Genomic DNA, 24,514 nt, shown 5'->3' on the forward strand with positions numbered 1-24,514 from the left:
ATAACACTGTAGATGTTCAAAAACATTGGCATGGACGTGTGGGCTGAAGGGCCTGTTTGTGTGTTCCATGGCTCAGGGGCAGCACAGAGACATCCAGCACGCGAGCCAGCCTCTGCTCATGTACAACCTGCTCCTACTTCCATGTCTTACGTTAAAAACAAATCCTTCACCTTGAATTGAAGATAATCTGCCTGTTTAAGAATCAGAGAATTCCCCTCCACAGCCACCACCCTTATTCCCCCTGAATCTTCACTCCCCACCCATTCCGCTTCCCTCTCTCCCCACTGCCTCACCCAGCCCCACTTCTCCCTTCCCACATCTTCCCCATCTCCTCACCCCTTTTCTCCCCTTGCCCCCGACCACCCTCCATTTCCACCCCTTTCCCCATCCCCACAACCTTCAAATGATGCCCTCCCCCCCCCGCTGGAATTGCACCCCTTCCCCTGACCCTGTCCATTCCCACGACCCCAACTCTTCCCTGGCACGTTGCCCCCCCACCCATCAGCATCCCCTGCCCCATCACTCCCCCCACCCCCTTCACCGCCCCCACCCCTCTCATTGCCCCCATCCCCCAACCCCCTCACTGCCCCATCCCCCCCTCCCCCCCTCACTGCCCCATCCCCTCCCCCCCACTCCCCCCCTCACTACCCCCCCACCCCCCCTCACTGCCCCCCCCTCACTGCCCCCCTCACTGCCCCCATCCCCCCCCTCCCCGCCCCCTCCCCACTCCCCCCCTCCCCCCCCTCCCCCACTCCCCCCTCCCCCCCTCCCCCACTCCCCCCACCCCCCCTCCCCCTCCCCCCCCCATCCCCACCCCCCCCTCCCCCTCCCCCCCCATCCCCACCCCCCCTCCCCCTCCCCCCCCCCATCCCCACCCCCCTCCCCCCGCCGCCACTCACGGTCCAGCGCGAAGTTGGCGGCGAGCCGCCGGACGCTGCGGCGCTGCGGGGGGCTGAGGGCCGGGCTGTAGACGCCCCGCTCCAGGTACCGCTGGACGTGCCGGTACCGATCGGCGGCCTCGGGGCCCGGGGGCCGCTCGGTCTGGGTGGCGACGCTGCGCCTGCCGCCGGCCATGGCGGGGGCGGGACCGGGCGGGGCCGGGGCCCGCGGGCGGCGGGCGGCGGAGCGGGGATGGCGGGAGCCCGGGCCCGGCGCTTCTACACCTGCGGCTGCTTCTACACCGACAACATCTTCCTGCAGGACTACCGGCTCCATGTGAACCGGGCGGCCGCCCCCGACCTCCGGCCCGTAAGCAGGCGGCTGGAGGGGACCGGGGGGCTGGGGTCGGGGGTGGGTTGGGCTGGGTTGGGAGGGGGGTCGGGGGTGGGTTGGGCTGGGTTGGGAGGGGGGTCGGGGGTGGGTTGGGCTGGGTTGGGAGGGGGGTCGGGGGTGGGGTGGGTGGGAGAGGAGAGGCTCAGGGGTGGGGGGGAAGAGGGGTACAGGGGTGGCAGGAGGGTCCTGGGTGGTGGGAGGTCTGGGGTGGGGGCAGGGGGGTCTTGGGCTGGGGGGAGGGGGACAGGGAGGGGTAGGTTGGGGGAGGGGGACAGGGTGAGGGGGAGAGGGTGAGGGATGTGGGGGATGGGTGGGGGACAGGGTGAGGTGGGGGAGGGGGGCAGGGAGGGGGATGTGGGGGACAGGGGTGGGGGAGGAGAGCAGGGTGAGGTGGGGGACGGGGGGTAGGTGGGGGAGGGGGACAGGGAGGGGGATGTGGGGGACAGGGGTGGGGGAGGAGGGCAGGGTGAGGTGGGGGACGGGGGGGTAGGTGGGGGAGGGGGACAGGGTGAGGTGGGGAGGGGGACAGGGAGGGGGATGTGGGGGACAGGGGTGGGGGAGGAGGGCAGGGTGAGGTGGGGACGGGGGGTAGGTGGGGGAGGGGGACGGTGAGGTGGGGAGGGGGACAGGGAGGGGGATGTGGGGGACAGGGGTGGGGGAGGAGGGCAGGGTGAGGTGGGGGACAGGGAGGTAGGTGGGGGAGGGGGACAGGGTGAGGTGCGGGGAGGGGGATGTGTAGGGGAAGAATGTTTGTCATTCTTTGCCTCAGTGATTCTGAAGCTTCCAAGCCTCTGAGAGGAACATTCCTTCTCCACTCCCTTCTCCATGATTTTAAATTAGGCAAATGGTCAGTAAGGCATTTGACAAGGTCCCACATAATTGGTTAATCAAGAAAGTTCGGATGCATGGGGTCAGTGGAGAATTGGCTGTGTGGATCCAGACTGGCTTGGCGGTAGAAGACAAAGGGTGGTGGTTGAAGGGACTTATTCAGGCTGGAGGCCTGTGAGTAGTGGTATTCCACAGGGATCTGTACTGGGAGCTCTGCTGTTTGTGATGTACGTAAATAACCTGGATGAGTATGTTAATGGATGGGTTGGTAAATTTGCAGACGATACCAAGATTGGTGGAGTTGTGAATAGTGTAGAAGACTGGCGATGGGTACAGTGTGATATAGAACAGTTGCAGATGTGGGCAGAGAAATGGCAGATGGAGTTTAACCCAGATAAATATGAGGTGTTGCACCTTGGTAGGACTAATGTCAAGAGGCAGTACACTCTTAAGGGTAAGACCCTTAATAGTGTTGAAGAGCAGAGAGACCTTGGGGTGCAAGTCCATGACTCATTGAAAGTGGCTACACAGGTAGAACAGGTGGTTAAGAAGGCTTATGGAATGCTCTCATTTATTAATCGGGGTACTGAGTATAGGAGTTAAGAAGTTATGATGCATCTCTATAGAACTCTGGTTAGGCCGCATTTAGAATATTGCGTACAATTCTGGTCACCTCACTGTAGGAAGGATATCGAGGCTTTAGAGAGGGTGCAGAGGAAGTTTACTGGAATGCTGCCTGGATTAGAGGGCATGTGCTATCAGGAGAGACTGGACAAACTTGGGCTCTTTTCTCTGGAGCGGCAGAGGCTGAGGGGTGATCTGTTGGAAGTGTATAAAATGATGAGGGGCATAGATAGGGTGGACAAGCAATATCTTTTTCCCATTATTGAGCGATCCAATACCAGAGGGCATGTATTTAAGGTGAGGGGGGTAGGTTCAGAACAGACGTGAGGGGCAGGTTTTTTACTGAGAGAGTGGTGGATGCCTGGAATGTGTTGCCTGATAGGGTGGTGGAGGCAAATTCTTTGGGGGCTTTTAAGAGGGGCTTGGATGGGCACATGAATGAGAGGAAAATGGAGGGACATGGGCATTCTTTAGGTAGGAGGGATTAGCTATGTCGGCACAACATCGTGGGTCGAAGGGCCTGTTCTGTGCTGTACTGTTCTATGTTCTTTGTCGGCAATGGAGCAGAGATCTGAGACACATAACCCATTCTTCAGTCTGTTGTGGAAAGCTCTAGTGTTTCTGCATTTAGAGGTGACATGGCTGTTCCTCCGCAAACACTGCAGATGTCTCACAGGGTTGCATCTGGAACTGGGCTTTTGCTTTTTAATGAGGCTTGCAGTATATCAGTTTCTTTCATTAACATAAAATTTGCCTTATCCCAGATTTTACAAAGCAAAGGATGCAAGACTGAAGAACAGTTCAAAGAGGTTCAAGCTAAGGTAAAAGCAAACCTACTGTCTGCCCAATTCTACATGTACTGTACTGTCACACCCAGTGTCATATTGCCTGCTCTGCTCCCACCTTCCAGTACCTCCACTTTACCTCATGGTCTTTGTTAAGGTGAACCAGCCTACATGTTGGTAACTGGTCCCACAGATTACTGAGATTAGGTCTGTTCACACCCATCATTTATTGTGGAGGGACCATCGCACTGTGGGAGGGGCGGTATAGGTATTGGTTTATTATTGTCACTTGTACCAAGGTACAGTGAAAAACTTGTCTTACAAACCGATCTTACAGGTCAATTCATTACACAGTGCAGTTACATTGAATTAGCACAGAGTGCATTGATGTAGTACAGGTAAAAACAATAACAGTACAGAGTAAAGTGTCACAGCTACAGAGAAAGTGCAGTGCAATAAGGTGCAAGGTCACAACAAGGTAGATCGTGAGGTCATAGGTCATCTCATTGTATACGGGAACCGTTCAGTAGTCTTATCACAGTGGGGTAGAAGCTGTCCTTAAGTCTGGTGGTACGTGCCCTCAGGCTCCTGTATCTTCTACCCGATGGGAGAGGAGAGAAGAGAGAATGTCCCGGGTGGGTGGGGTCTTTGATTATGCTGGCTGCTTCACCAAGACAACGGGAGGTAAAGACAGAGTCCAAGGAGGGGAGACTGGTGTCGATAATGTGCTGGGCTGTGTCCACAACCCTCTGCAGCTTCTTGCAGTCTTGGGCAGAGCAGTTGCCGTACTAAGCCGTGATACATCCTGATAGGATGCTTTCTGTGGTGCATCGGTAAAAGTTGGTGAGAGTCAAAGGGGACAAACCGAATTTCTTTAGCCTCCTGAGGAAGTAGAGGCGCTGATGAGCTTTCTTGGCCATGGCATCCACGTGGTTTGTCCAGGACAGGTTGTTGGTGATGTTCACTCCCAGGAACTTGAAGCTGTCAACCCTCTCGACCTCAGCACCATTGATGTAGACAGGTGCATGTACACCGCCAACTGAGGGAGGGTCACAGTGTGGGAGGGGCGGTACTGAGGGAGGGTCACACCGTGGGAGGGGTGGTACTGATCATCTGTCTCAATACCTAATTTCTGCTCTCTCCCCATATCCCTTGATCTCTTTTGTTTCTGGAAATGTATCCATCTTGTTAAATGTATTCAGTGACTTCCCGTCTACTTCCCTCTGCAGTGGAGAATTCCACAGGTTCATCAACTTCTGGCATCAGAAGATTCTTGCTCTGTTTCTGGCGCTGTGACCCCTTGTTCTAGTGACTAGCCAGGAGAAAGGTCCTCCCCACAACTGGTCTACCTATCTCTATTGAAACTCTGCAGGTTTCAATTAGATCCCCTGCCATTCTTCTAAACTCTGCTGATTACAAACGTTGCCGACCTGATCTCTCCTCCCCCTGTAGTCCTGCTGTTCCAGGAGCAGTCTGACGATCCTTTGCTGCGCTTCCTCAATAGCAAGTATATCCTTAGGTTGGAAACCAAAACTGTACTCGGTGTTCCAGGTGTGGTCTTGCCAAGAACTGTATAATTGTAGTGAGACATCCTTTCTCTTGTACTCAAAACCTCTTTCTCTGAAGGCCAACATTTCACTTGCTTTGTTAACTGCTTGCTGCACTTGTATGTTTGTTTTTAGTGACTGGTGTTCAAGGACATCCAGGTCCCTTTGTACATCAGCACACCCAGTCTATCACCACTTAGATAATGTGATGCCTGTCTGTTTTTGGTGCCGGTGGAGGACTTGACGTATTTTGGTGTTTTCTTCCTCTGTCAAGTTGTGCCCACTCATTCCATCTACATTGTCTTTGCATCCTCCTCACAACTCAAAATCCACCTGTTGGCAAACTTCAGATTATATTCTGTTTCATTGATGTATATTGCCCAGGACTGATCCCTGTGTTACTCGAAGAAGATCTGTTTATTCCTGCTCTCTATTCCTGTCTATCAATCAGTTTTCAATCTACACAGTAGGTTACCCCCAATGCCATGTACTTTAAGGTTACCCACAAACCTTTTATGTGGGACTTTATCAAGGCCTTCCTGAAAATCAAAATGTGGAATAAAAGGAAATGTATTTCTGCTGTGTCTTCACGGCTCTGGGACATGCAGATGCATTTGGATGTAGTCACTATTGTGGGAGAATCACCAGGCAGAACAGAGCAGACCCTTTCACTGTTTAAGTCACTGTTGTTTGCTGATATTTTTGCATTTCCTTTCCTGGTGGATTAAGATGGTTTGAATGCCCTTCCTCGCTTGTAGTGATCTTTGCTCCTTGTGGGATCTTGCTATGTGATCAGGTCTGTTGTAACACTGTAGTAGGAAGCCTTTTAGGGTAATTCTGAGAAATGCAGTTTGAAAATCATTGGCTGTAAATATCACTTTTCCCTGTCCTCTCAGATTGACCAGGAAGTTCAGAGAAGGAGGCTGCTTAGCCAGGCCAGTTTGGAGAGAGTGGCAATTATTTCAGCACATTACAAACCGCTGAATCCTGCTGTCTACATTTTACAGGTACGTCCAGCTGTGTCAAACAACAGCACACCTAGGGCATTTTTAAAGACTTGGCTCATTAACACAGGACACAGAGTAAATCACAGGGAAATACCAGAGACATTCGTGGTTCTCCAACTGATGTCTTCAGCAGCACCTACTACAGATTTAGTTTGGGTTCAAGATGTTTTGAAATGGTCTGTGTTCTCACTGAAACTGGACTCGCATTTTATCTTTTGTTTGAAACTTGCCCCCCTCTGAAGAGCGGTCCTGAGGGGCAGTCACAGCTGGGTCCTGAGGGACAGCCACAGCTGGCTCTAAGTGCTAAAGGCAGCGGATGTTAGTGCACAGATTTTCATGCTGATATTGCAGAGACAGGGAAGAGTGAGGAACTACAAACGCAGGCAAGTAGTTTACTAACTTTGATGAAATATGTGAAAAGTGCCAAAGTGACTGAAGTTGACTATGAACAAGGGTCTAATTATACAAGGCAGACTCTGTAATCATCAATGAGTGGATGTCGATAGCACTGACTTGAGTAGATTGCCAATGTGTACAACACAAAGGACTGCAGTTGGCACATACAGTGCCGGGAGATCTGTGTTAAACAGTTACCCCGTCCTGTTAGATTAATTCAGTGACGGTGCGTACACTGTTTTCTGTTCCAAGTCTGTTATGTTCCCCACAGTTCTTCCATCTCTTTCTCAGTCTGGGTGGGTGTTGAGTGTGTGGGGTAGGTCAGTGTTACTGCATTTACCATAGAACCATACAGCACGAAACAGGCCCTTCGGCCCACCATGTTGTGCCGTCCATCAAACCACCCTCACACTACCTAACCCTTTCCTCCCGCATATCCCTCCATCTCACATTCCTCCATGTGCCTATCCAACAAGCTCTTGAACCTGTTCAATGTATCTGCCTCCACCACCACCCCAGGCAGTGCATTCCATGCACCAACCACTCTCTGGGTGAAAAAACCTCCCCCTGACATCTGCCCTGAACTTCCCACCCATAACCTTAAAGCCATGCCGTCTTGTCTTGAGCATTGGTGCCCTGGGAAGGAGGCGCTGACTGTCTATCTATTCCTCTCAATATTTTATATACCTCTATCATGTCTCGTCTCATCCTCCTCCTTTCCAGTGAATAAAGCCCTAGCACCTTAAGCCTCTCCTCATATTCCATACTCTCTAAACCAGGCAGCATCCTGGTAAATCTCCTCTGCACCCTCTCCAACACCTCCACATCCTTCCTATAATGCGGTGACCAGAACTGAACACAGTACTCTAAGTGTGGTCTAACTAGAGTTTTGTAAAGCTGCATCATCACTTCGCGGCTCTTAAACTCAATCCCACGACTTATGAAAGCTAACATCCCATAGGCCTTCTTAACTGCTCTATCCACCTGTGAGGCAACTTTCAGTGAACCGTAAATATGAACCCCCCAATCCCTCTGCTCCTCTACACTGCCAAGTACCTTGCCATTTACCCTGTACTCTGCCCTGGAGTTTGTCCTTCCAAAGTGTACCACCTCACACTTCTCCGGATTGAACTCCATCTGCCACTTGTCAGCCCAGCTCTGCATCCTATCAGTATCGCTCTGCAAGCTCCAACAGCCCTCCACACTATCCACAACACCACCGATCTTAAGTGTCGTCCGCAAACTTACTAACCTAGCCTTCCACCCTCTCATCTAAGTCATCTATAAATATCACAAAAAGTAGAGGTCCTGGAACCGATCCCTGCGGGACACCACTAGTCACTGCCCTCCAATCCGAGGGCACTCCCTCCACCACAACCCTCTGCTTTCTACAGGCAAGCCAATTCCTAATCCACACAGCCAAGCTTCCCTGGATCCCTTGGCCTCTGACCTTCTGAAGAAGCCTAACATGAGGAACCTTATCAAACGCCTTACTAAAATCCATATAGATCACATCCACTGCACTACCCTCATCAATCTTCCTGGTCACCTCCTCAAAGAACTCTATCAGGCTTGTGAGGCAAGATCTTCCCTTGACAAAGCCATGCTGGCTGTCCCTAATCAGTCCATGATTCTCTAGGTGTTCATAGATCCTATCCCTTAGAATCCTTTCTAACAGCTTACCCACCACAGACGTGAGACTCACCGGTCTGTAATTCCCTGGACTATCCCTACTACCTTTTTTGAACAAGGGGACAACATTCGCCACCCTCCAATCCTCCGGCACCATCCCCGTGGACAACGAGGACTCAAAGATCCTTACCAGCGGTTCAACAATCTCTTCCCTCGCCTCTCGAAGCAGCCTGGGGAAAATCCCATCAGGCCCCGGAGATTTATCTGTCTTGATATTATTTAACAACTTCAACACATCCTCTCTCCTGATATCTACAACCTCGAGAACATTACCCTTACCAGCACTCCCTTCCGCGTCATCAAGACCCCTCTCCTTGGTGAATACCGAAGAGAAGTACTCATTGAGAACTTCTCCCACTTCCGCCGCCTCCAGGCACATTCTCCCACCTTTGTCTTTAATTGGACCTACCTTTACCCTAGCCATCCTCCTACCCTTCACGTAGGTGAAAAAGGCCTTGGGATTTTCCTTAACCCTACTAGCCAAAGCCTTTTCATGTCCCCTTCTAGCTCTCCTCAGCCCTTTCTTAAGTTCCTTCCTCGCTACCCTATATTCCTCACAGGCCCTGTCTGAACCTTGCTGCTTATACTTCACGTATGCTACCTTCTTCTCCCTAACAAGTCGTTCCACCTCTCTCGTCACCCACGGTTCCTTCACCCTGCCATTCCTTCTCTGCCTCACCGGGACATATTTATCCCTAACATCCTGCATAAGATCCCTGAACATCGACCACATCTCCATGGTATATTTCCCTTCAAAAAAGACATCCCAATTTACACTCCCAAGTTCTCTCCTTATAGCCTCATAGTTCGCCCTTCCCCAATTAAATATCTCCTTGTCCTCTCTGCACCTGTCCCTGTCCATGACAATTTTAAAGGTTATGGAGCAATGGTCACTGTCCCCCAGATGCTCACCCACCAACAGATCCTTCACCTGTCACGGTTCATTTCCTAAAACTAGATCTAACATGGCATTCCCTCTAGTCGGCCTGTTGACATACTGCGTCAGGAATCCCTCCTGGACACATTTAACAAATTCCGTCCCATCTAAACCTTTGGCACTAAGCAGGTTCCAGTCTATATTCGGGAAGTTGAAGTCTCCCATTATAACAACCCTGTTATTTTTGCTTCTCTCCAAACACTGCCTGCCAATCTGCTCCTCTATATCTCTACTGCTACTGGGGGGGCCTATAGAATACTCCTAGTAGAGTAACTGCTCCTTTCTTGTTCCTTACTTCCACCCATACAGACTCTAGAGATGATCCTTCTACAACATCCATCCTTTCCACAGCCGTAACAGTGTCCCTGACCAGTATCGCCACCCCTCCTCCTCTTCTCCCCCCTTCCCTATCCCTCTTAAAACACCGAAAACCAGGAATATTCAATATCCACTCCTGACCTGACGTCAGCCGCATCTCAGTAATAGCCACAATATCATAGTCCCCCATACTTATCCAAGCCCTCAGTTCATCCCCCTTATTCCTGACACTTCTTGCATTTAAGTAAACACACTTCAGTCCATCTACCTTACTACTTTTACAGCCTGTATTCTGCTTCTCCTTCCCCAAAGCCTCTCTACCTGTTTGATCTAACTTTTCCTCATCCCCTTCTTCCTCTGACCTACTCCTCCGGTTCCCTTCTCCCTTGCAAACTAGTTTAAACCCTCCCGAACCACCCCAGCAAACCTAGCCGCAAGGATATTGGCCCCCTTCTGGTTCGGGTGTAACCCGTCCTCTCTGTACAGGTCCCACCTTCCCCAGAAGAGATCCCAATGATCCAGAAATCTAAAACCCTCCCTCCTGCACCAACTTCTCAGCCACGCATTTATCTGCCACCTCCTCTTGTTCCTGCCTTCACTATCGTGTGGCACTGGCAGCAATCCCGAGATTGCTACCCTTGAGGTCCTGTTCCTCAGTCTTCTGCCTAGCTCCCTGAACTCGCTCTTCAGGACCTCATCCCCCTTCCTACCTATGTCGTTGGTGCCAACATGGACCACAACTTCTGGCTGCTCTCCCTCCTGCTCAAGAATCCTGTGAACCCGATCAGTGACATCCCAGACCCTGGCACCTGGGAAGCAACATACCACCCGGGATTCATGCTCACTGCCACAGAACCTCCTATCTGTTTCCCTGACTATCGAGTCCCCTATCACTACCGCATGTCTCTTTCCCACCCTTCCCTTCTAAGCAGCAGTACCAGTCCCAGTGCCAGAGACCTGGTTACTGCAGCTAGGCCCCTGCAGGTCATCCCCCTCAACAGCCTCCAAGGCAGAAAACCTGTTTCTGAGGGGAACAGCCTCCAGGGTTTCCTGCTCTGTCTGCCTGCCTGACTTCTTCTTCCTCTTCCCTCCCCTGACAGTCACCATTCTATCTGCATCCTGAACCTCAGATGTACCTGCTCTAAGGGGGGTGACTGTCACCTGATGGACCGTGTCTACATAACTCTCTCCCTCCCTTATGCTGCGCAGTGTTTGTAGCTGCGACTCCAGCTCATCAACTCTGAGTTGAAGTTCGTCTAGCCTCAAGCACTTACTGCAGATGTGGCCATCGTGGACCGCAGCAAGGTCCACGAGTTCCCACATCAAACAGCTGCAGCATATGACCATGTCCTACATCTGACTACCTTTTTTTTCCCCCTAGTTAATCCCACCTACAAATCTATAAGACAAGAGGTAAACCTTGCCTTTACCTACTTACCAGCTACTTACCCTCCTTGCCCCTTCACGCCGAAGCCCCTTGAGCCAAAGCCCGACCACTCTGCTGCCTCTCACTCCTCTGCCCGCTCTATAGGCTGTTTGCTTTTTTAAGCTGCCCGCGCCGCGCCTGCGCAGGCCAGCCCCCACTCGACTAGTTGCATGGTTGTTCAAAGACAGCCATCTCTCCATCATGGCAGATATCAGTTGCTAACTCCTACATTACCCACTGCCTTTGTTAAACTTTGCTTCCATCGGGCAGCGGATTTGCAGGTGGAGATGGAGATCTCCCTGATCCAAAGATTAATTCACTGAGCTACCAAAGCCACACAGACACAGTCAGTCTTACCAGGTTGGAGCATTCACAGTTTTCAAAACTCTTGGTGGAATTATTGTTTTTTTTATGTGAAAAGTTATTAATTTGGATTGGTTCAGCATTTCCCATGGCTTTGTGGAAAGCTGTTGTCTCTGAATCAGAAGATGCGGTGGTGCAGCACCGAGGAAGTACTGCTGTGTCAGAGGTGCAGTCCTCTGTACAACTTTGAACCGAGGTCCCATCAGGTGTAAATGTTACCGTGGAACTACTTCAAAGAAACACACAGGAGATATCCTCTGCCGCCTGTCCAATATCTATGTCTCAATCCACGCCATAAAAGAGATTGTATTTAATGTAACCTTGCCATGTGAGTGGGCTTGCTGCACGTTGCCTGTGTTACAACAGTGACTTTGCTCCATTGGCTGTACATTGTACAGTCAGCTGGAGGTGATCACACCGTGGTCAATTCCATTTGCAACTCCTTGTAGGTAACGGCCTACACTGCAGGGCCAGGTGATGTTCAGGCCTGGAGTGGCATTTAACATTTACTCCACACAATGACCTTCTCTACAAGAGAGAGTCCGACTATCTATCCCTGTTACACATTGCTGAGTGCCCCAACATCAACATTCTTGGGTTGGGGGGAGTGACCATTGACCAGAAACTCAACTGGACTAACCACACAAATAGTGTGACAATGAAAGTCTTTTTCAGCCCTTTAACAAGGCACATCAGGAGTGCCTGGATGAGGTCACCTCCAACAGCATCATGGAAACTCAATACCATCCAAGACAAAGCAGCCTGCTTGATTGGCACCCCAGTGAACTACCCACCCACTCACTCACCACATCTTGATCACAGTTTGTACCAGCTACAAAATTTAAAAGACCCCTCCAATAAGCAAACCCACAACCTCTACCCACAAGAAGGATGGGAACACCACCAGCTGCAGGTTCCCCTCCAAGTCACACACCATCCTGATTTGGAAATGTGTTGCTTGTCCTTCATCGTCACTGAGTCTAAATCCTGGAACTCCCTCCCCAACAGCACCATGGGGGCTCCTCACCAGACAGTTCACCCACCCCCCACCCCCAACCCCACAGGGACTGTGAGATAGGCAATAAATGTTGGCCATCCCATTAAAGAATTAAGAAGAGTGCTCTGGGGTGTCCTGTGTTGTGAAAGGTGCTACTTAATGCAAGTTGTTTGTTTTTACCCAGTGTACAATGTAAGAGTTGGATGTAGTGTTGCCTCAGTAAGTACGTAACCCACCCTTGTATCTGGTCACATTTAGCTACTAGATTTCAGCAGCAGAGAATGTTTGCTGTACAAGATGAGAACCTTTTACGCTGGGTGCAGTATAAGAAAAGATGCTGCTTTGTTTTTTCAAGGAAAACTTCCTCGCTCCAGAATTCCGTGAAATCGTTGCCTATTGCAGAAGTAAGGATGCAGATTTCGAAGGGCTGTTGGACCGAATCCAGTCACTACCAGGCACGTCTTGAAAGTCTCTGCTTGAGGGAAAATGTGAAACAGTGCTTTATACTGAGAGTCATGCAGTCAAGTTGTAGTAGAGGCCAGAAACAGGCCCTTTGGCCCACCACGTCTGTGCCCACCCACACCAATACCATTTGCAACATCTACACCTTGCCTATTTAAGTGATTGTATGTAATTCCCCCACCACTTCTGGCAGTGCATTCCCCAGTGCAAAAAAACGTACCCCTCAGATCCCCTTTAAACCTCCTTCTCACTTTAAACCTGTGGCCTCTTGGTTTTATTACCCCTACCATGGGGAAAAGATCCTGGCTGCCTGCCCTGTCTGTGCTCTCATGACTTCACATGCCCCCATCACATCTCGCCTTGGCCTCCTTTGCTCCAGGGAAAAGGAGCCCGGTACTTACTCTGAGAGCAGTCACCTGGGGTAGAGGGCAGCACACCGTAGTGGGGAAACTAACCTCATGTTTCCCCATAACTAAACTCCTCCAATCCAGGGAACATCCTGGTGAATCCCCTCTGCACCCTCTCCAGTGCAATCACATCCTTCCTGTAGTGTGGTGACCAGAACTGCACACAGTTCTCCAAGTGCAGTCTGACCAGTGATTTGTAAAGTTGCATCATAACATCCCGACTATATCCTATATCCTGACCTATGAAGGTAAGCGTACCTTATTGCCTTCTACACCACCCTATCCACCTGTGCTGTCACATGTGAAACTTCCATACCTCAGAACATTAAGCTGCCTGTCATGCCCTTCAATCAACCACTTCCGTGATTGCAGTAACATTGTAGTTCCATGTGCTGATCCGTGCACTATGTTCATCTGACTTGCCTGTGAGGCTGCTGGCATACAGTTGAGCCTGACTACCCCCCAGTTCTCCTGAAGCTGCCTCTGTCTGCTCAGCGCACTGGACGTGATGATTTATTCTCTACATTTGAGTCAAGTTGCCACCCTGCTAATGAGTTTCCCACCCCCCTGCTAAGTTAGTTTAAACCCTCCTGAGTAGTGTGAGCAAATCTTCCTGCAAGGATATTGGTCCCCTTCTGGTTTAGGTGTAACCTGTCCTGCTTCTACACGTCCCATTTGCTTCAGAATTAAACCCAAAGATCCAAATATCTAAAGCCTCCATCTTGCACCAGCTCTTCCATCACACATCCTTTACCCAGAGGTTTATGTTGGGGCTGGCAACCTGAATAATAAACATTTCAAAGCAAATTCATTGTAACCAGAGAGCAAACAATGGGCTGAACCTCACTGGATGTGACCATAGTTTCTGAAAGGAACCACTGGTGATCAGCTGGTGAAATCTGTCCGTTGGCTATGCCTCTGCACTGCCCACGGAGTCCAACAGTTGGACCTGGTCTTGCTGGGACCCCTGACCATTTTACTGGGGAATTGCCTTTCCTATCCTGTGCCTGTCACTGGAATTCCAGTCCGGCAAGTTTTTTAAAACTACTTTGCTTTAGTTTGATATTTTTATATTATTTCTAGGTGCTTTTATGTGATTTTAGTTGGCTTTACCTTTAAGTTCTTAAAATTTTTTTGGTTTAATTTTGTTAGTTTTTAAATGTCAAACATAGAAACAGTTAGACGTCTTTGTTCCCAGCTTCCCCCATAGTCAGGGTGGTTTATGGGGCTGGGCTCCATATTCTGCCAGCAGAGTCACCCACCAAAGGCAGTGTCCACCTGTGGCCCAGCCACGTGTCAGTGAGTGGCACTGCAGGTGCTGCTCCCGAACATTACCCAGTAAATTGGGCAGTGTCACTGGTCTGATTATTTGCGCGTGTCTGTATATTTGCCGAATCTCTATGTTGTGATAACACTAGAGTCATGGAGTTGTACAACACAGATGTGGCCCCTTCAGCCCATCGTGCCCATACTGGCCGTTATGCCGATCTACACTAATCCCATTTGCTTGCACTAGATTTGCACTTCTATGCATTGCCTATTTGTATATTAACTATTTAAGTGTCTGTCTAAAAGCCTCTTCAACGTAATGCCTGTATCCGATATCACCACCTCCCCTGGCAGCCAATCTCTCCCTATCACTAAGGTCCTCCAATCCAGGCAGTATCCTGCTGAATCCCCTTGCATCCAGTGCATGGATCCAAGGCAAGCTGGCTCGGCCTGGTGACAGGAGGCAGGGTGTCGTGGTGGGAGAATGCTTTACTGACTGGAGGCCCATGACCAGTGGTATACGCAGGGATCGGGGCTGGGAACCTTGTTGTTTGTGATAATTATTAATGACTTGGATGTAAATGTAGGAGGCAAGATTAGTAAATTTGCAGATGGCATGAAATTAGGTGTTGTGATAGCAAGAAAGGTTGTCTAAGGCTACAGCAGGGTAGATCAGATGGATCGGGCAGAGTGTCGACGGGTGGAATTTAATCCCAACAAGTGTGAGGTGATGCACCTTGGTAAGTCAAATTGGGGTAGGACATGTACAGTAAATGTTCGGGTGCTAAGGAATGTTGGTGAACAGAGGGAGCTTGGGGTTTGAGTTCATAGTTCGCTGAAAGTGGCCACACAGGTGGAGAGAGTTGTGAAGAATGCATTTGACATGTTTTCCTTCATCGGGCAGGGCACAGAATGGAAAAGTGGGACATTATGTTACAACTTACTTTACAAAACACTGGTCAGACTGCACCTGAGCACTGTGTGCAATTCTGGTTGCCACACTGAAGGAAGGATGTGGTTTGCTGCAGAGTGCAGAGGTGATTCACCAGGATGCTGCCTGGATTGGAAAGCTTCAGTTACTGGGAGAGGTTGGATAAGCTAGGATTGCTTTTCCTGGAGCGAAGGAGGCTGAGGGTTGACCTGATAGAGGTGTATAAAATTATACGGTAGATAGGGTAGATGTTCAGAATTGTTTTTTTCCATCATGGTGGTATCAAAGTCAGAGGTTTAAAGTGAGAGGGAGAAGTTTCGAAGGGGATTTGAGGGGAAAGTTTATTACACGGAGAGTGGCTGATATCTGGAAGTCGCTGAAGGGGAGGTGATGGACTTGGGTACAGGCACTACGTTTAACAGGTGCTTAGGCAGACACTTGAATAGGAAGGCAGTGCAGGGTACGGGCCTAATGCGGGCAAATGGGATTGGTGTAGATGGACCGAAAATGGGATTGGTGTAGATGGTCTGCACGTGGTGGGCCGAAGGGCCTGTATCTGTGCTGCCCAGCTCTGTGACTCGATGCATCTGTGACTCGTTGTTCAATTTTATTTCTCCTTTTAGCCAAGAGAGTTTATTCTTTCCCGGTGTTCACCGTGGAGTTCTGCAGGCAGCTCGTGGAGGAGCTGGAGAACTTTGAATGCTCGGACATGCCGAAGGGTCGGCCCAACACCATGAATAACTATGGGGTAATGTCTGTCTCTGGGTCAGCCGCTGTGATAAATGTCTCACCATCAACGGATTCACAAGCAAACCAGCTGTGTGACAGCTCCCTACCTGAGTCTGGGGAAGTTACTTGGAACCACAATAACATTGTCAACAGGGTAGATGTGGGGAGGTTGTTTCCCCTGGATGAGGTAAGGGCTTCAACGTAAAGGATGCATGAAAACAGGAGCAGGAAGAACCATTTGGCCCCTCGAGCCTGCCCTGCCATTCAACAAGGTCATGGCCAACCTTCTCCCTCAGCGCTGCCTTCCTGCCCCGTCCCCATCTCCCTCCAATAACAAAGAGGGAATCAGTGTTAGTTTTGATGACATCAGTAATTGGGCCTCCACAGACCAATGGGGTGGACAGTTCCAAAGGCTGATTGGCCTCTGAGCAAAGAACTTGCTCCTCATCCAGTGCTAACTGGGTGATGCCTTATTCTGTCCTGTGGCCCCTGCCCCTCAGTGCCCCTGCCACAGGGAGTTTCTCCCTGCACACAGACTGTGGCCCCTGCTCCTTGGAGCCTCAGCCACAGGGAGTGTTCTCCCTGCACACAGACTGTGGCCCCTGCCCCTCGGTGCCCCGGTACAGGGAGTGTTCTCCCTGCACACAGACTGTGGCCCCTGCTCCTTGGAGCCTCAGCCACAGGGAGTTTCTCCCTGCACACAGACTGTGGCCCCTGCCCCTCGGTGCCCCGGTACAGGGAATGTAAAGAGGAGAGGCGTACATGACAGACCTTGCCATCCCACAAGGCAGTGATAGATCTCTGTTGCTCCCACTAAAGTAAGGACATCCATTTTTGGATGAGGCCAGAACGTGCAGAAGGCGTGGTCTCGTTAAGACTGTATAATTGTGGCAGATGTCGCGATGTCATCAGTCTTCATCCGTCAGGGCATTGAGTAAGGGAGCCGGGGCGTTGTGTTGCTGTTATATAGTCGTTGGTGAGGCCGCACTTGGAGCATTGTGTACAGTTTTGGTCGCCCTGTTATAGGAAAGATTTTATTAAACTAGAAAGAGTGCAGAAAAGATTTTCCAGGGTGTTGCCTGGACTTGGGGGCCTGAGGTACGAGGAGAGGTTGTGTAGACCAGGACTTCATTCCCTGGAACACAGGAGACTGAGGGTGACCTGACAGAGGGGTATAAGATCCCGAGGGGCATAGACAGGGTGAAAGCACGCAGTCTTTTTCCCAGGGAGGGGGTGCTAAAAACAAGGGGGGCATAGGTTTAAGGTCAGAGGTGAGAGATTTAAAAGGGACATCAGGGGCAGCTTCTTCACACAAAGGGTGGTGCGTATTTGGAATGAGCTGCCAGAAATAGTGGCTGAGGCGGGCACATTAGTGATATTTAAAAGCCATAGAGATAGGTCCATGGGTAGGAGAGGTTTTAGAGGGCTATGGGCCAAACGAGGGCGGGGGGACCATCTCACTGGGCAGCACAGTCGGCATGGACGAGTTGGGCCGAAGGGCCTGTTTCCGTGCTGTGTGACTCTAGCAGTGGCCAATGTACTGTTTGCCTTCCTTGGTGCCTCCTGTACCTCACATTCCTCGTGACAGAGAAGGAGGCCATTTGGCCCATCAAGTCTCTGCAGTTGTGAGTAATCGCATCAGTCTCATTCCCCCGCTTATTTCCCTCACTTGCCCATCAATCCCCTTAATTCTTCTACCTACACCAGGGGTAATTTCCAGTGGACAGTTCCCCTCGTGACCTGGCAGTCCTCGTTCATTGAAAGGGAGCATGCTGGACAACACAGTGGTGCAGCAGGTGGTGGGATGCGAGAGGGAAGCAAAGCACCCATGCAGAGAATATGCAAACTGCACACAGGCAGCACTGGAGGTCGGGACTGAACCTGGGTCGCCAGAGCAGTGAGGCAGCAGCACCACCTGTGTGTCATCCTGCACACTCTCGATGAACCAGGACAGCCGGGTGACTGTGAACATCAGCCATGATCTTGTTGAATGGGTGGCACATGAGCTGTGCCTTCCAGCTCCAGTGACCCAGTTCAATCCTGGCCTCCGGTGCTGTCTGTGTGGAGTTTGCAGGATTCTGATGTTTCACACACGGCAGAGAGGATTCCGAAGAGGTGGGACTTGCACTGCTGGTCAGGGAGTATGTCGCAGTGTCACCTAGGACATCCTGGAGGGCTCATCCATAGAGCTCAGGAATAAGAAAGGTGCACTCACTATTGATGGGGTTATACTGTCAGCCTTCCAATAGCCAGCAGCAGATAGATTCTCCCTCTGATTATATGTTCAGACAGATTAGCTGCCATTAACAAGTCCTCCTTACACTTTCTCAGCTATTTTCTCTTGGTCTGCAGCTATTCATTCCAGACACCCAACCCACCCCTCTCCCTGCACTGCAACTCCTGGTTGCTAAATTTTCCCAGTTCTGATGAAAGGTCATCGACCTGAAACGTTAACTATTTGTGTCTCTACAGATGTCGCCTGATCTGCTGAATGTTCTCAGCATTTTCTGTTTTTATTTCAGATTTACAGCATCTGCAGGTGTTTGCTTTTATTATAAATTCAGTCAGTCTTGTTGGTTTTAGTTTAATTGTTGGAATGCCTGCTGATGTAAACGGTGTGCAATAAAACCCTTCTATCCTCCATCCCATCAAGGTGCTCTTGAACGAACTTGGGTTTGATGAGATGTTTATCACATCACTGCGTGAGGATTACCTTCAACCAATTACGTCACTTCTTTACCCGGACTATGGAGGTCAGGGGATGGATAGTCACAAGGCTTTCGTAGTGAAGTATGCCGTGAACCAAGACCGGGACTTGAGTTTCCATTATGACAATGCTGAAGTTACTTTGAATGTGTCACTTGGGAAAGATTTTAATGAGGGAAACCTCTACTTTGGAGACATGAGGCAGGTACTGTAGAAAATACCTCGTGTCCTATGTAGTTTCACAAGAGATTGTTGTGTCCTCTCTAAGGTTTTCCACACATTGTGTTCCTCCTTCCTTCTGTAACCAGTAACTGTGACACTCCTGGCCACATTGGTAATGGGTTAGTGGTGTTGGTATTGGTTTATTATTGTCACATGTACCAAGATACAGTGAAAAACTTTTGTTTGTGTGCCAACCAGACAGATCATTCCATATGTCATTACACTGCGGTAGTAAAAAGAAAAACCGAATGCAGAATATAGTGTTGCAGCTACAGAGAAAGTGCAGTGCAGGTCGACAAGTAAAATGCAAGGGCCACGACAAGGTAGATTGGGAGATCAACAGTTCATCTTTAGCGTATGAGAGGTCCGTTCAGGAGTCTGATAACGGAGGGATAGAAGCTGTCCTTGAGTCGCTCTATTCTCCATTCTGAGTAATGACATCTTGGGTTCTGGTCCCACTTCACAGAGTTGAGTGTGAGATTGAGGCTGAGATTCCCAGTGCAGCTCTGAGGGTGACCTACCTTGTCAGAAGTGCCACCTAATGTCTGCCCCTTAGTTGTGCTTGTTTCCTGGTCAGTATTTATCCCTTGACCACATGTTATCTGGTCACTGATGTATTGGAGCTTGCTGAGTGCACATTGGCTGCCAGAGTTCCAACCCCATCGCTGGGACTACACTTCTGAGATATTTCATTGGCCGTGAGGTTCTTTGGGCTGCCCGGTGGTTGTGAAGGGTGCATTGAAATGAGATTGGTCTTTTTGTTCAGTACTCCAGCCCCAGTGTTCAAATACGCTGCAACATCTGCTTCTAAACCTCGGAGTGCAGCAATGTTTCATGCCCGTTAGGCCAAGAAACCTCTTGGCCCCACCAAGCCTGTATGGTCGGTTCCCAGACAGGCTAAATCAGGAACAAAGCAATGTATTCCTGTGGGTAGACATTTGGGGACCTGAAGCTACCTCTCATTCCTCAATGTTAGCTGGACCAAGTTCCCACCTGTCAGCAAGAACATAGAACGGTACAGCACAGGAACAGGCCCTTCGGCCCACAATGTTGTGCTGAACTAATTAAACTAGTAATTAAGAAGCTGCAGCAAAACAAATTTTTCTGCCAACACAGGTTTAAAAAACTTTATTTACGAGCAGAATTCTCAGCAGTCAGACCTTGCCTTAAGCAGAGTGGTTTCGACACTGAAAGCCCTCTGACATTTTCCATGCACTACTGTCCCCATCTCTGTGGCCCAAAGCTATAGCTTGCCTGCCGCCATCCCAGCCTCTGAACACACAACACAGGCTCGACCAGGGGACAGAACGGGGTTCCTTCTCTAAAGGAAAGGTTAGCTTTCCCGTTCTGCATTCCCAAACGTCCCACAGTGTTTTACAGCCGTGGTCCTTCGAACCGCGGTCCCTGATGTAGGAAACCTAGCAGCTGGTGTGTACAGTGAGATCCCAGTGCGGCAACATAATAACGGCCAGGTAACGTGTTCTTATTGATGTTGGTCCCGGGGCAGTGGGGAACACTCCCTGTTTGGGAACTTGCATGTTCATCCCAGAGAGAGAAGGTGTGCCCCGGTTTAACCTCTCAGGGAGGCTGCCCTGTCAGCTGTCGGTCGGCTGTGTGGATGGTGTGCCTGGTCCTCTGACCCAGGCAGTGAACCGGCTGACTTTACCCACAACCCTTAGCTGACATCAGCTGCAGCTTCACAAAATGCAGATTGTCAGGGTATGGTGGGATTTGAAATCTTTCCCTGGACTCTTGATTCCAAGGAAACAGCCACTACCCGGGTGTCTGTTGATATTGACCAGTGGCCTGTATGTGTGTGGTTTCAGGTCCGGGTGAGTCAGAGCGAGTGTGTCGAGATCGAACACAGAGTGGGCCACGGCTTGCTCCACCGGGGCCAGCACTGTCATGGGGCACTGCCCATCTCCTCGGGGGAACGCTGGAACCTGATCGTGTGGATGCGGTCGTCGCAGGTCCGTAACCAGCTGTGTCCGATGTGTGACAGAAAGCCACAACTGGAGGACGCGGTTGGGTTTGGGGATGGGTTTACTGCCACGCCTTCAGAGGACCAGCGGCCGTCAGTGGATGTCTGTTCCTTAAACTAGTGAACTGGCTGTGGGACCGCTGTGCACAGCCTGCTCCCGTTTGATCATCTATCGCATCCTCGTCCGGCTGGGAGAGCTCCAGTCTCCAGCCGTCCATGTGTCACCACTGTTAGTGCTTGGCTGATTAACAATCGTTGGTGCAAGAAGTGCCTTCTGTAGTCAAAGAATTTGAGAAAAGCTTCCATTTTTTTCTTTAAATGAATATTTCTTCCTAAAGTCTGGTAACTGTGTGTGTGTGTGTGTGTGTGTGTGTGTGTGTGTGTTCGCACGCATGCGCGCGTCTGTTTGGAGGTGTCTGAGTGTGTGTCTGTGAGTGTGTGTGTCTAGAGCTCTGTGTGAGTGTGTGTGTTCGGGGGTATCTGTGAGTGTGTGTGACTGTGTGGAGGGGTGTGTGTGTGTGTGTGTGTGTGTCTGTGTGGAGGTGCCTGTGTGGAGCTCTGTGTGTGTGTGTGTGTGTGTGTCTGAGTGTGTGTGTGTCTGTATGGAGCTCTGTGTGTGTGTGTGTCTGAGTGGAGCTCTGTGTGTGAGAGAGAGAATGTGTGTGTGTAAAAGGGCACACACCCTCGACCTGGATTGCTACAGAGGCAACTAACTGATGTTTCATTCCCCAGTTGTGCACCTTTTGTCCTGATCTGCAGAAGTTAGGGAACTGGTACTCACACCTGCGGATGATTTGACAATGAGTCCTTTGTACCTGGCACCTGTTCGCTGTGCACAGGTTGTATATTGGCAGCTGAACCAATTTTGGGTCAGTCTGGAGCCTGTGTTAATGTAAGATGGTCTGAGGACTGGATTCCACACATTTGTGTTCAGGATCCAGTGAGGGAATGTCATCTGGGTACTTCTGTACCCAGTGAACGGCACAGTTAATGTCTGAGAAATGTTTCCATCGCTGAGTTACCAGATATTTCATGAGGCCAGCGGAGAACAATGATCATGGTTGTAACATGAACTAGGGGCTGCAGTTCCTCTCCATCATCTCCTCAAGATCATAGAAAATGCCAGAAGTACTCAGCTGGTCAGGCTGCATCTGTGAGTTAATGTTTCAGGTTGGAGACCCTTTGTCAGAACATCCCTCACCTGAAATATGAACTCTGTTCCTCTTCCCACAGATGCTGCCTGACCTGCTGAGTGTTTCCGGCATTTTCTGTTTTTGTTTCAGATTTCCAGCATCTGCTGATTTTCTACCTCAATGTCCTTTGTCCCCCTATCCCGTGATATCAGAAATTTATTAATCTCTGGAGTGACCTCAGTGACCGAGTCTCCACAGCCCTCTGGGGAAGAGAATTCCTTTGCTAGAGATTCACTGCTTCTCATCTCAGCCCTAAATGGCTGACCCCTTCTGCGACCGTGGCCTCCATTCTCGATGTCCTCTCTGCATCTGGCCCGTCAAGTTCTGTAAGAACTTTGTGAGGTCTCCTCTCATTCTTCTAAACACTAGAGAATACCGTCTCAGTCTTCTCGTATGGCATACGTGCCACCCTGGAAACCGGCCGGCGAACCCTCACTGCTCTCCCTCAGTGGCTAGTGAGATCATACTGCAGCATTGTGTATCATTGGAGATGGAAACGATACATAATACTCCGTGTTGTCTGACTAAGGCCCTGTGTAACTGCAGTAAGGCATCCTTACTCTTCACCTCTTACAATAAAGCCAACTTACCATTGCTAGCGGCTTGCTGCAGTCGCTTGTCCGTGTACCCTTGGAGCTTCTTACATCATCCTCCCTCCTCTTCCCACCTCATCTGGGCCTTTGATCCAGAGAGTCAAGTTCAAATCTGTGGGAAATTTAAATTCAATTGGTTAAGTTGGAATTTTTAAAAAGGTCTCGGTAATGGCAAACATAACACTGGCCAAGGAAATACTGGAAGTACTCAGAGTTAGGCAGCATCAACAGAGGGAGAATGTTTCCAGTGTATTAGGTTGGAAACCATCAGCTGATGAAAGCTCAGCTCTGCCTACATCAGATGTGGAGTGAGAGCAGGAGTTGGCCAGTCTGTCCTCCCAGCCTGCTCCACCGTTCAGTGAGATCATCTCTGATCCAAATTTCGCCTGAACTCCACTTCCTCACTCACTCTTCACACTCCTGGATGCACTGCTCTGCTCCAATGCAAGGACATCCTTCCTGATACATAAAACCAAAACTATACATCGGGCACTGTAAAGTTGCTTTCAAAACTTTCCTACTCTTATAATCCATTGCCCTGCAGTAAAGGAGTGGATGCTGTCTGACCTGTTCAGTATTTCCAGCGAGTTTATGTCTTTATTTTAGATTTCCTGCATCTGCAGGTTTTTGCTGGATTGATCTAAAACCAGATGTGGTTCACAAATACCCCTCAGAGGTGGGTGTGCGCTGGCCTCCCCCAGCCCCATCTGTATGTGACTCGGACCCATTGACGTGATTGGCTGTTAACTGCCTCCTCAGTTGAGGGGCAGTTAGGGATGGACAAATGCTGGCATTGCTGGTGACATCTGTGCCCCACAAACAAGTACAAACAAACCCACTTCCCACAAGATTAAATCCTATTGTTTATTGTGATGAAGATTGTTTGCGTTGGGAATTGAGCCATTCCCTTTTTGAGTGCTTCCCCCTTCTGGGATAAGGCTCGCAAGTTGCTAATCTTGTTCGGTTCACGGTGATTGGAGGGGCTGTGGTCAAAGGCCTCCAGGGGCTGCAGTGAAGCTGACCCGATAACCCTGCCAGATCTAAACTGTCCTAACCGAGTTGTGGCAAGCGGTCAGGCATCAAATTTAACCACGCTGGTGTGGCCCGTGTCCCAGCAACAAATTCATTAAAATGGGCGAGGCCTCGAACAGCCGGTTACAGATTAAAGTGCACACAAATGTAACACCATCCATTACCTACAGGATTAACGTTACAGATGTGGCAGTAATTGGTTTATTCTCGGACATTAGAAACAAGCGGGAGTCCATTTGGAACCTCGTGGCTGATCATACTTCAGCCCCACCCTCTGCTCTAACCGGTATCCTTGATTCTCTTACTATCTGAAAATCTGTTGATGTTCAACATACTGTGATACTGTGGGTATTGCCCAGTAGGAATGGGCTGGGGCTTGGCCAACTCCCTTCACAGAGTCGTTCTCACTGAGGAAAGACGACCTGTTTATTCAGTGGGCAAAACCACAACAGGCAGCCTGCACACACCTAACTGTGTTGTGCTGCATTGATACAGTGGTACATCTAGTTGATGGTGTGTAGCTGGAGAGTGATCACTGCCACTGGTGCAGGGTTCAAGAACTTCAGGATGGATGTGAAAATACTAAAACAGCACCTCCGCAGAAATGCTACCACATGGCATAGAATTGCCTCAGCGTCACTCCCCTGCAGCCAGTTGCCCGGACAGGTGAGGCAGCGAGCACTTGCACTTCCAATCCAGTGTCTTCCATTTGGTGGACAAGCAAACGTCCGGAACACCCGTTACATCCACCGCTTTCTCCGCGTGTGCTGCCCGGTCTGCTGGATATTCCCAGATCC

At 50.2% G+C, this 24,514-nt stretch overlaps 1 protein-coding gene across 1 annotated transcript; it reads left to right on the plus strand.

The window, feature by feature from the left end:
* Nucleotides 1–870: 870 nt before the first annotated feature.
* Nucleotides 871–22,686, plus strand: ogfod2 (2-oxoglutarate and iron-dependent oxygenase domain containing 2). Its single transcript, XM_052031905.1, has 7 exons — nucleotides 871–1,248; nucleotides 3,489–3,545; nucleotides 5,953–6,063; nucleotides 12,548–12,647; nucleotides 15,885–16,009; nucleotides 18,644–18,901; nucleotides 20,745–22,686. The coding sequence occupies exons 1-7, from the start codon at nucleotides 1,132–1,134 to the stop codon at nucleotides 21,018–21,020; spliced, it is 1,044 nt and encodes a 347-aa protein (XP_051887865.1). The 5' UTR covers nucleotides 871–1,131; the 3' UTR covers nucleotides 21,021–22,686.
* The last annotated feature ends 1,828 nt before the right edge of the window (nucleotides 22,687–24,514 follow it).

The sequence above is a fragment of the Pristis pectinata genome, chromosome 17 (genome assembly GCF_009764475.1).
Source record: "Pristis pectinata isolate sPriPec2 chromosome 17, sPriPec2.1.pri, whole genome shotgun sequence".
NCBI classification, from domain to species: Eukaryota; Metazoa; Chordata; class Chondrichthyes; order Rhinopristiformes; family Pristidae; genus Pristis; species Pristis pectinata.

Excerpts from the sequence above, each read along its gene's own strand:
- ogfod2 (XM_052031905.1), top strand. The coding sequence starts at position 1,132 with ATGGCGGGAGCCCGGGCCCGGCGCTTCTACACCTGCGGCTGCTTCTAC. Across the intron at positions 1,249-3,488 it reads CCGCCCCCGACCTCCGGCCC|ATTTTACAAAGCAAAGGATG; the intron begins GTAAGCAGGCGG and ends GCCTTATCCCAG. Across the intron at positions 16,010-18,643 it reads ACACCATGAATAACTATGGG|GTGCTCTTGAACGAACTTGG; the intron begins GTAATGTCTGTC and ends CATCCCATCAAG.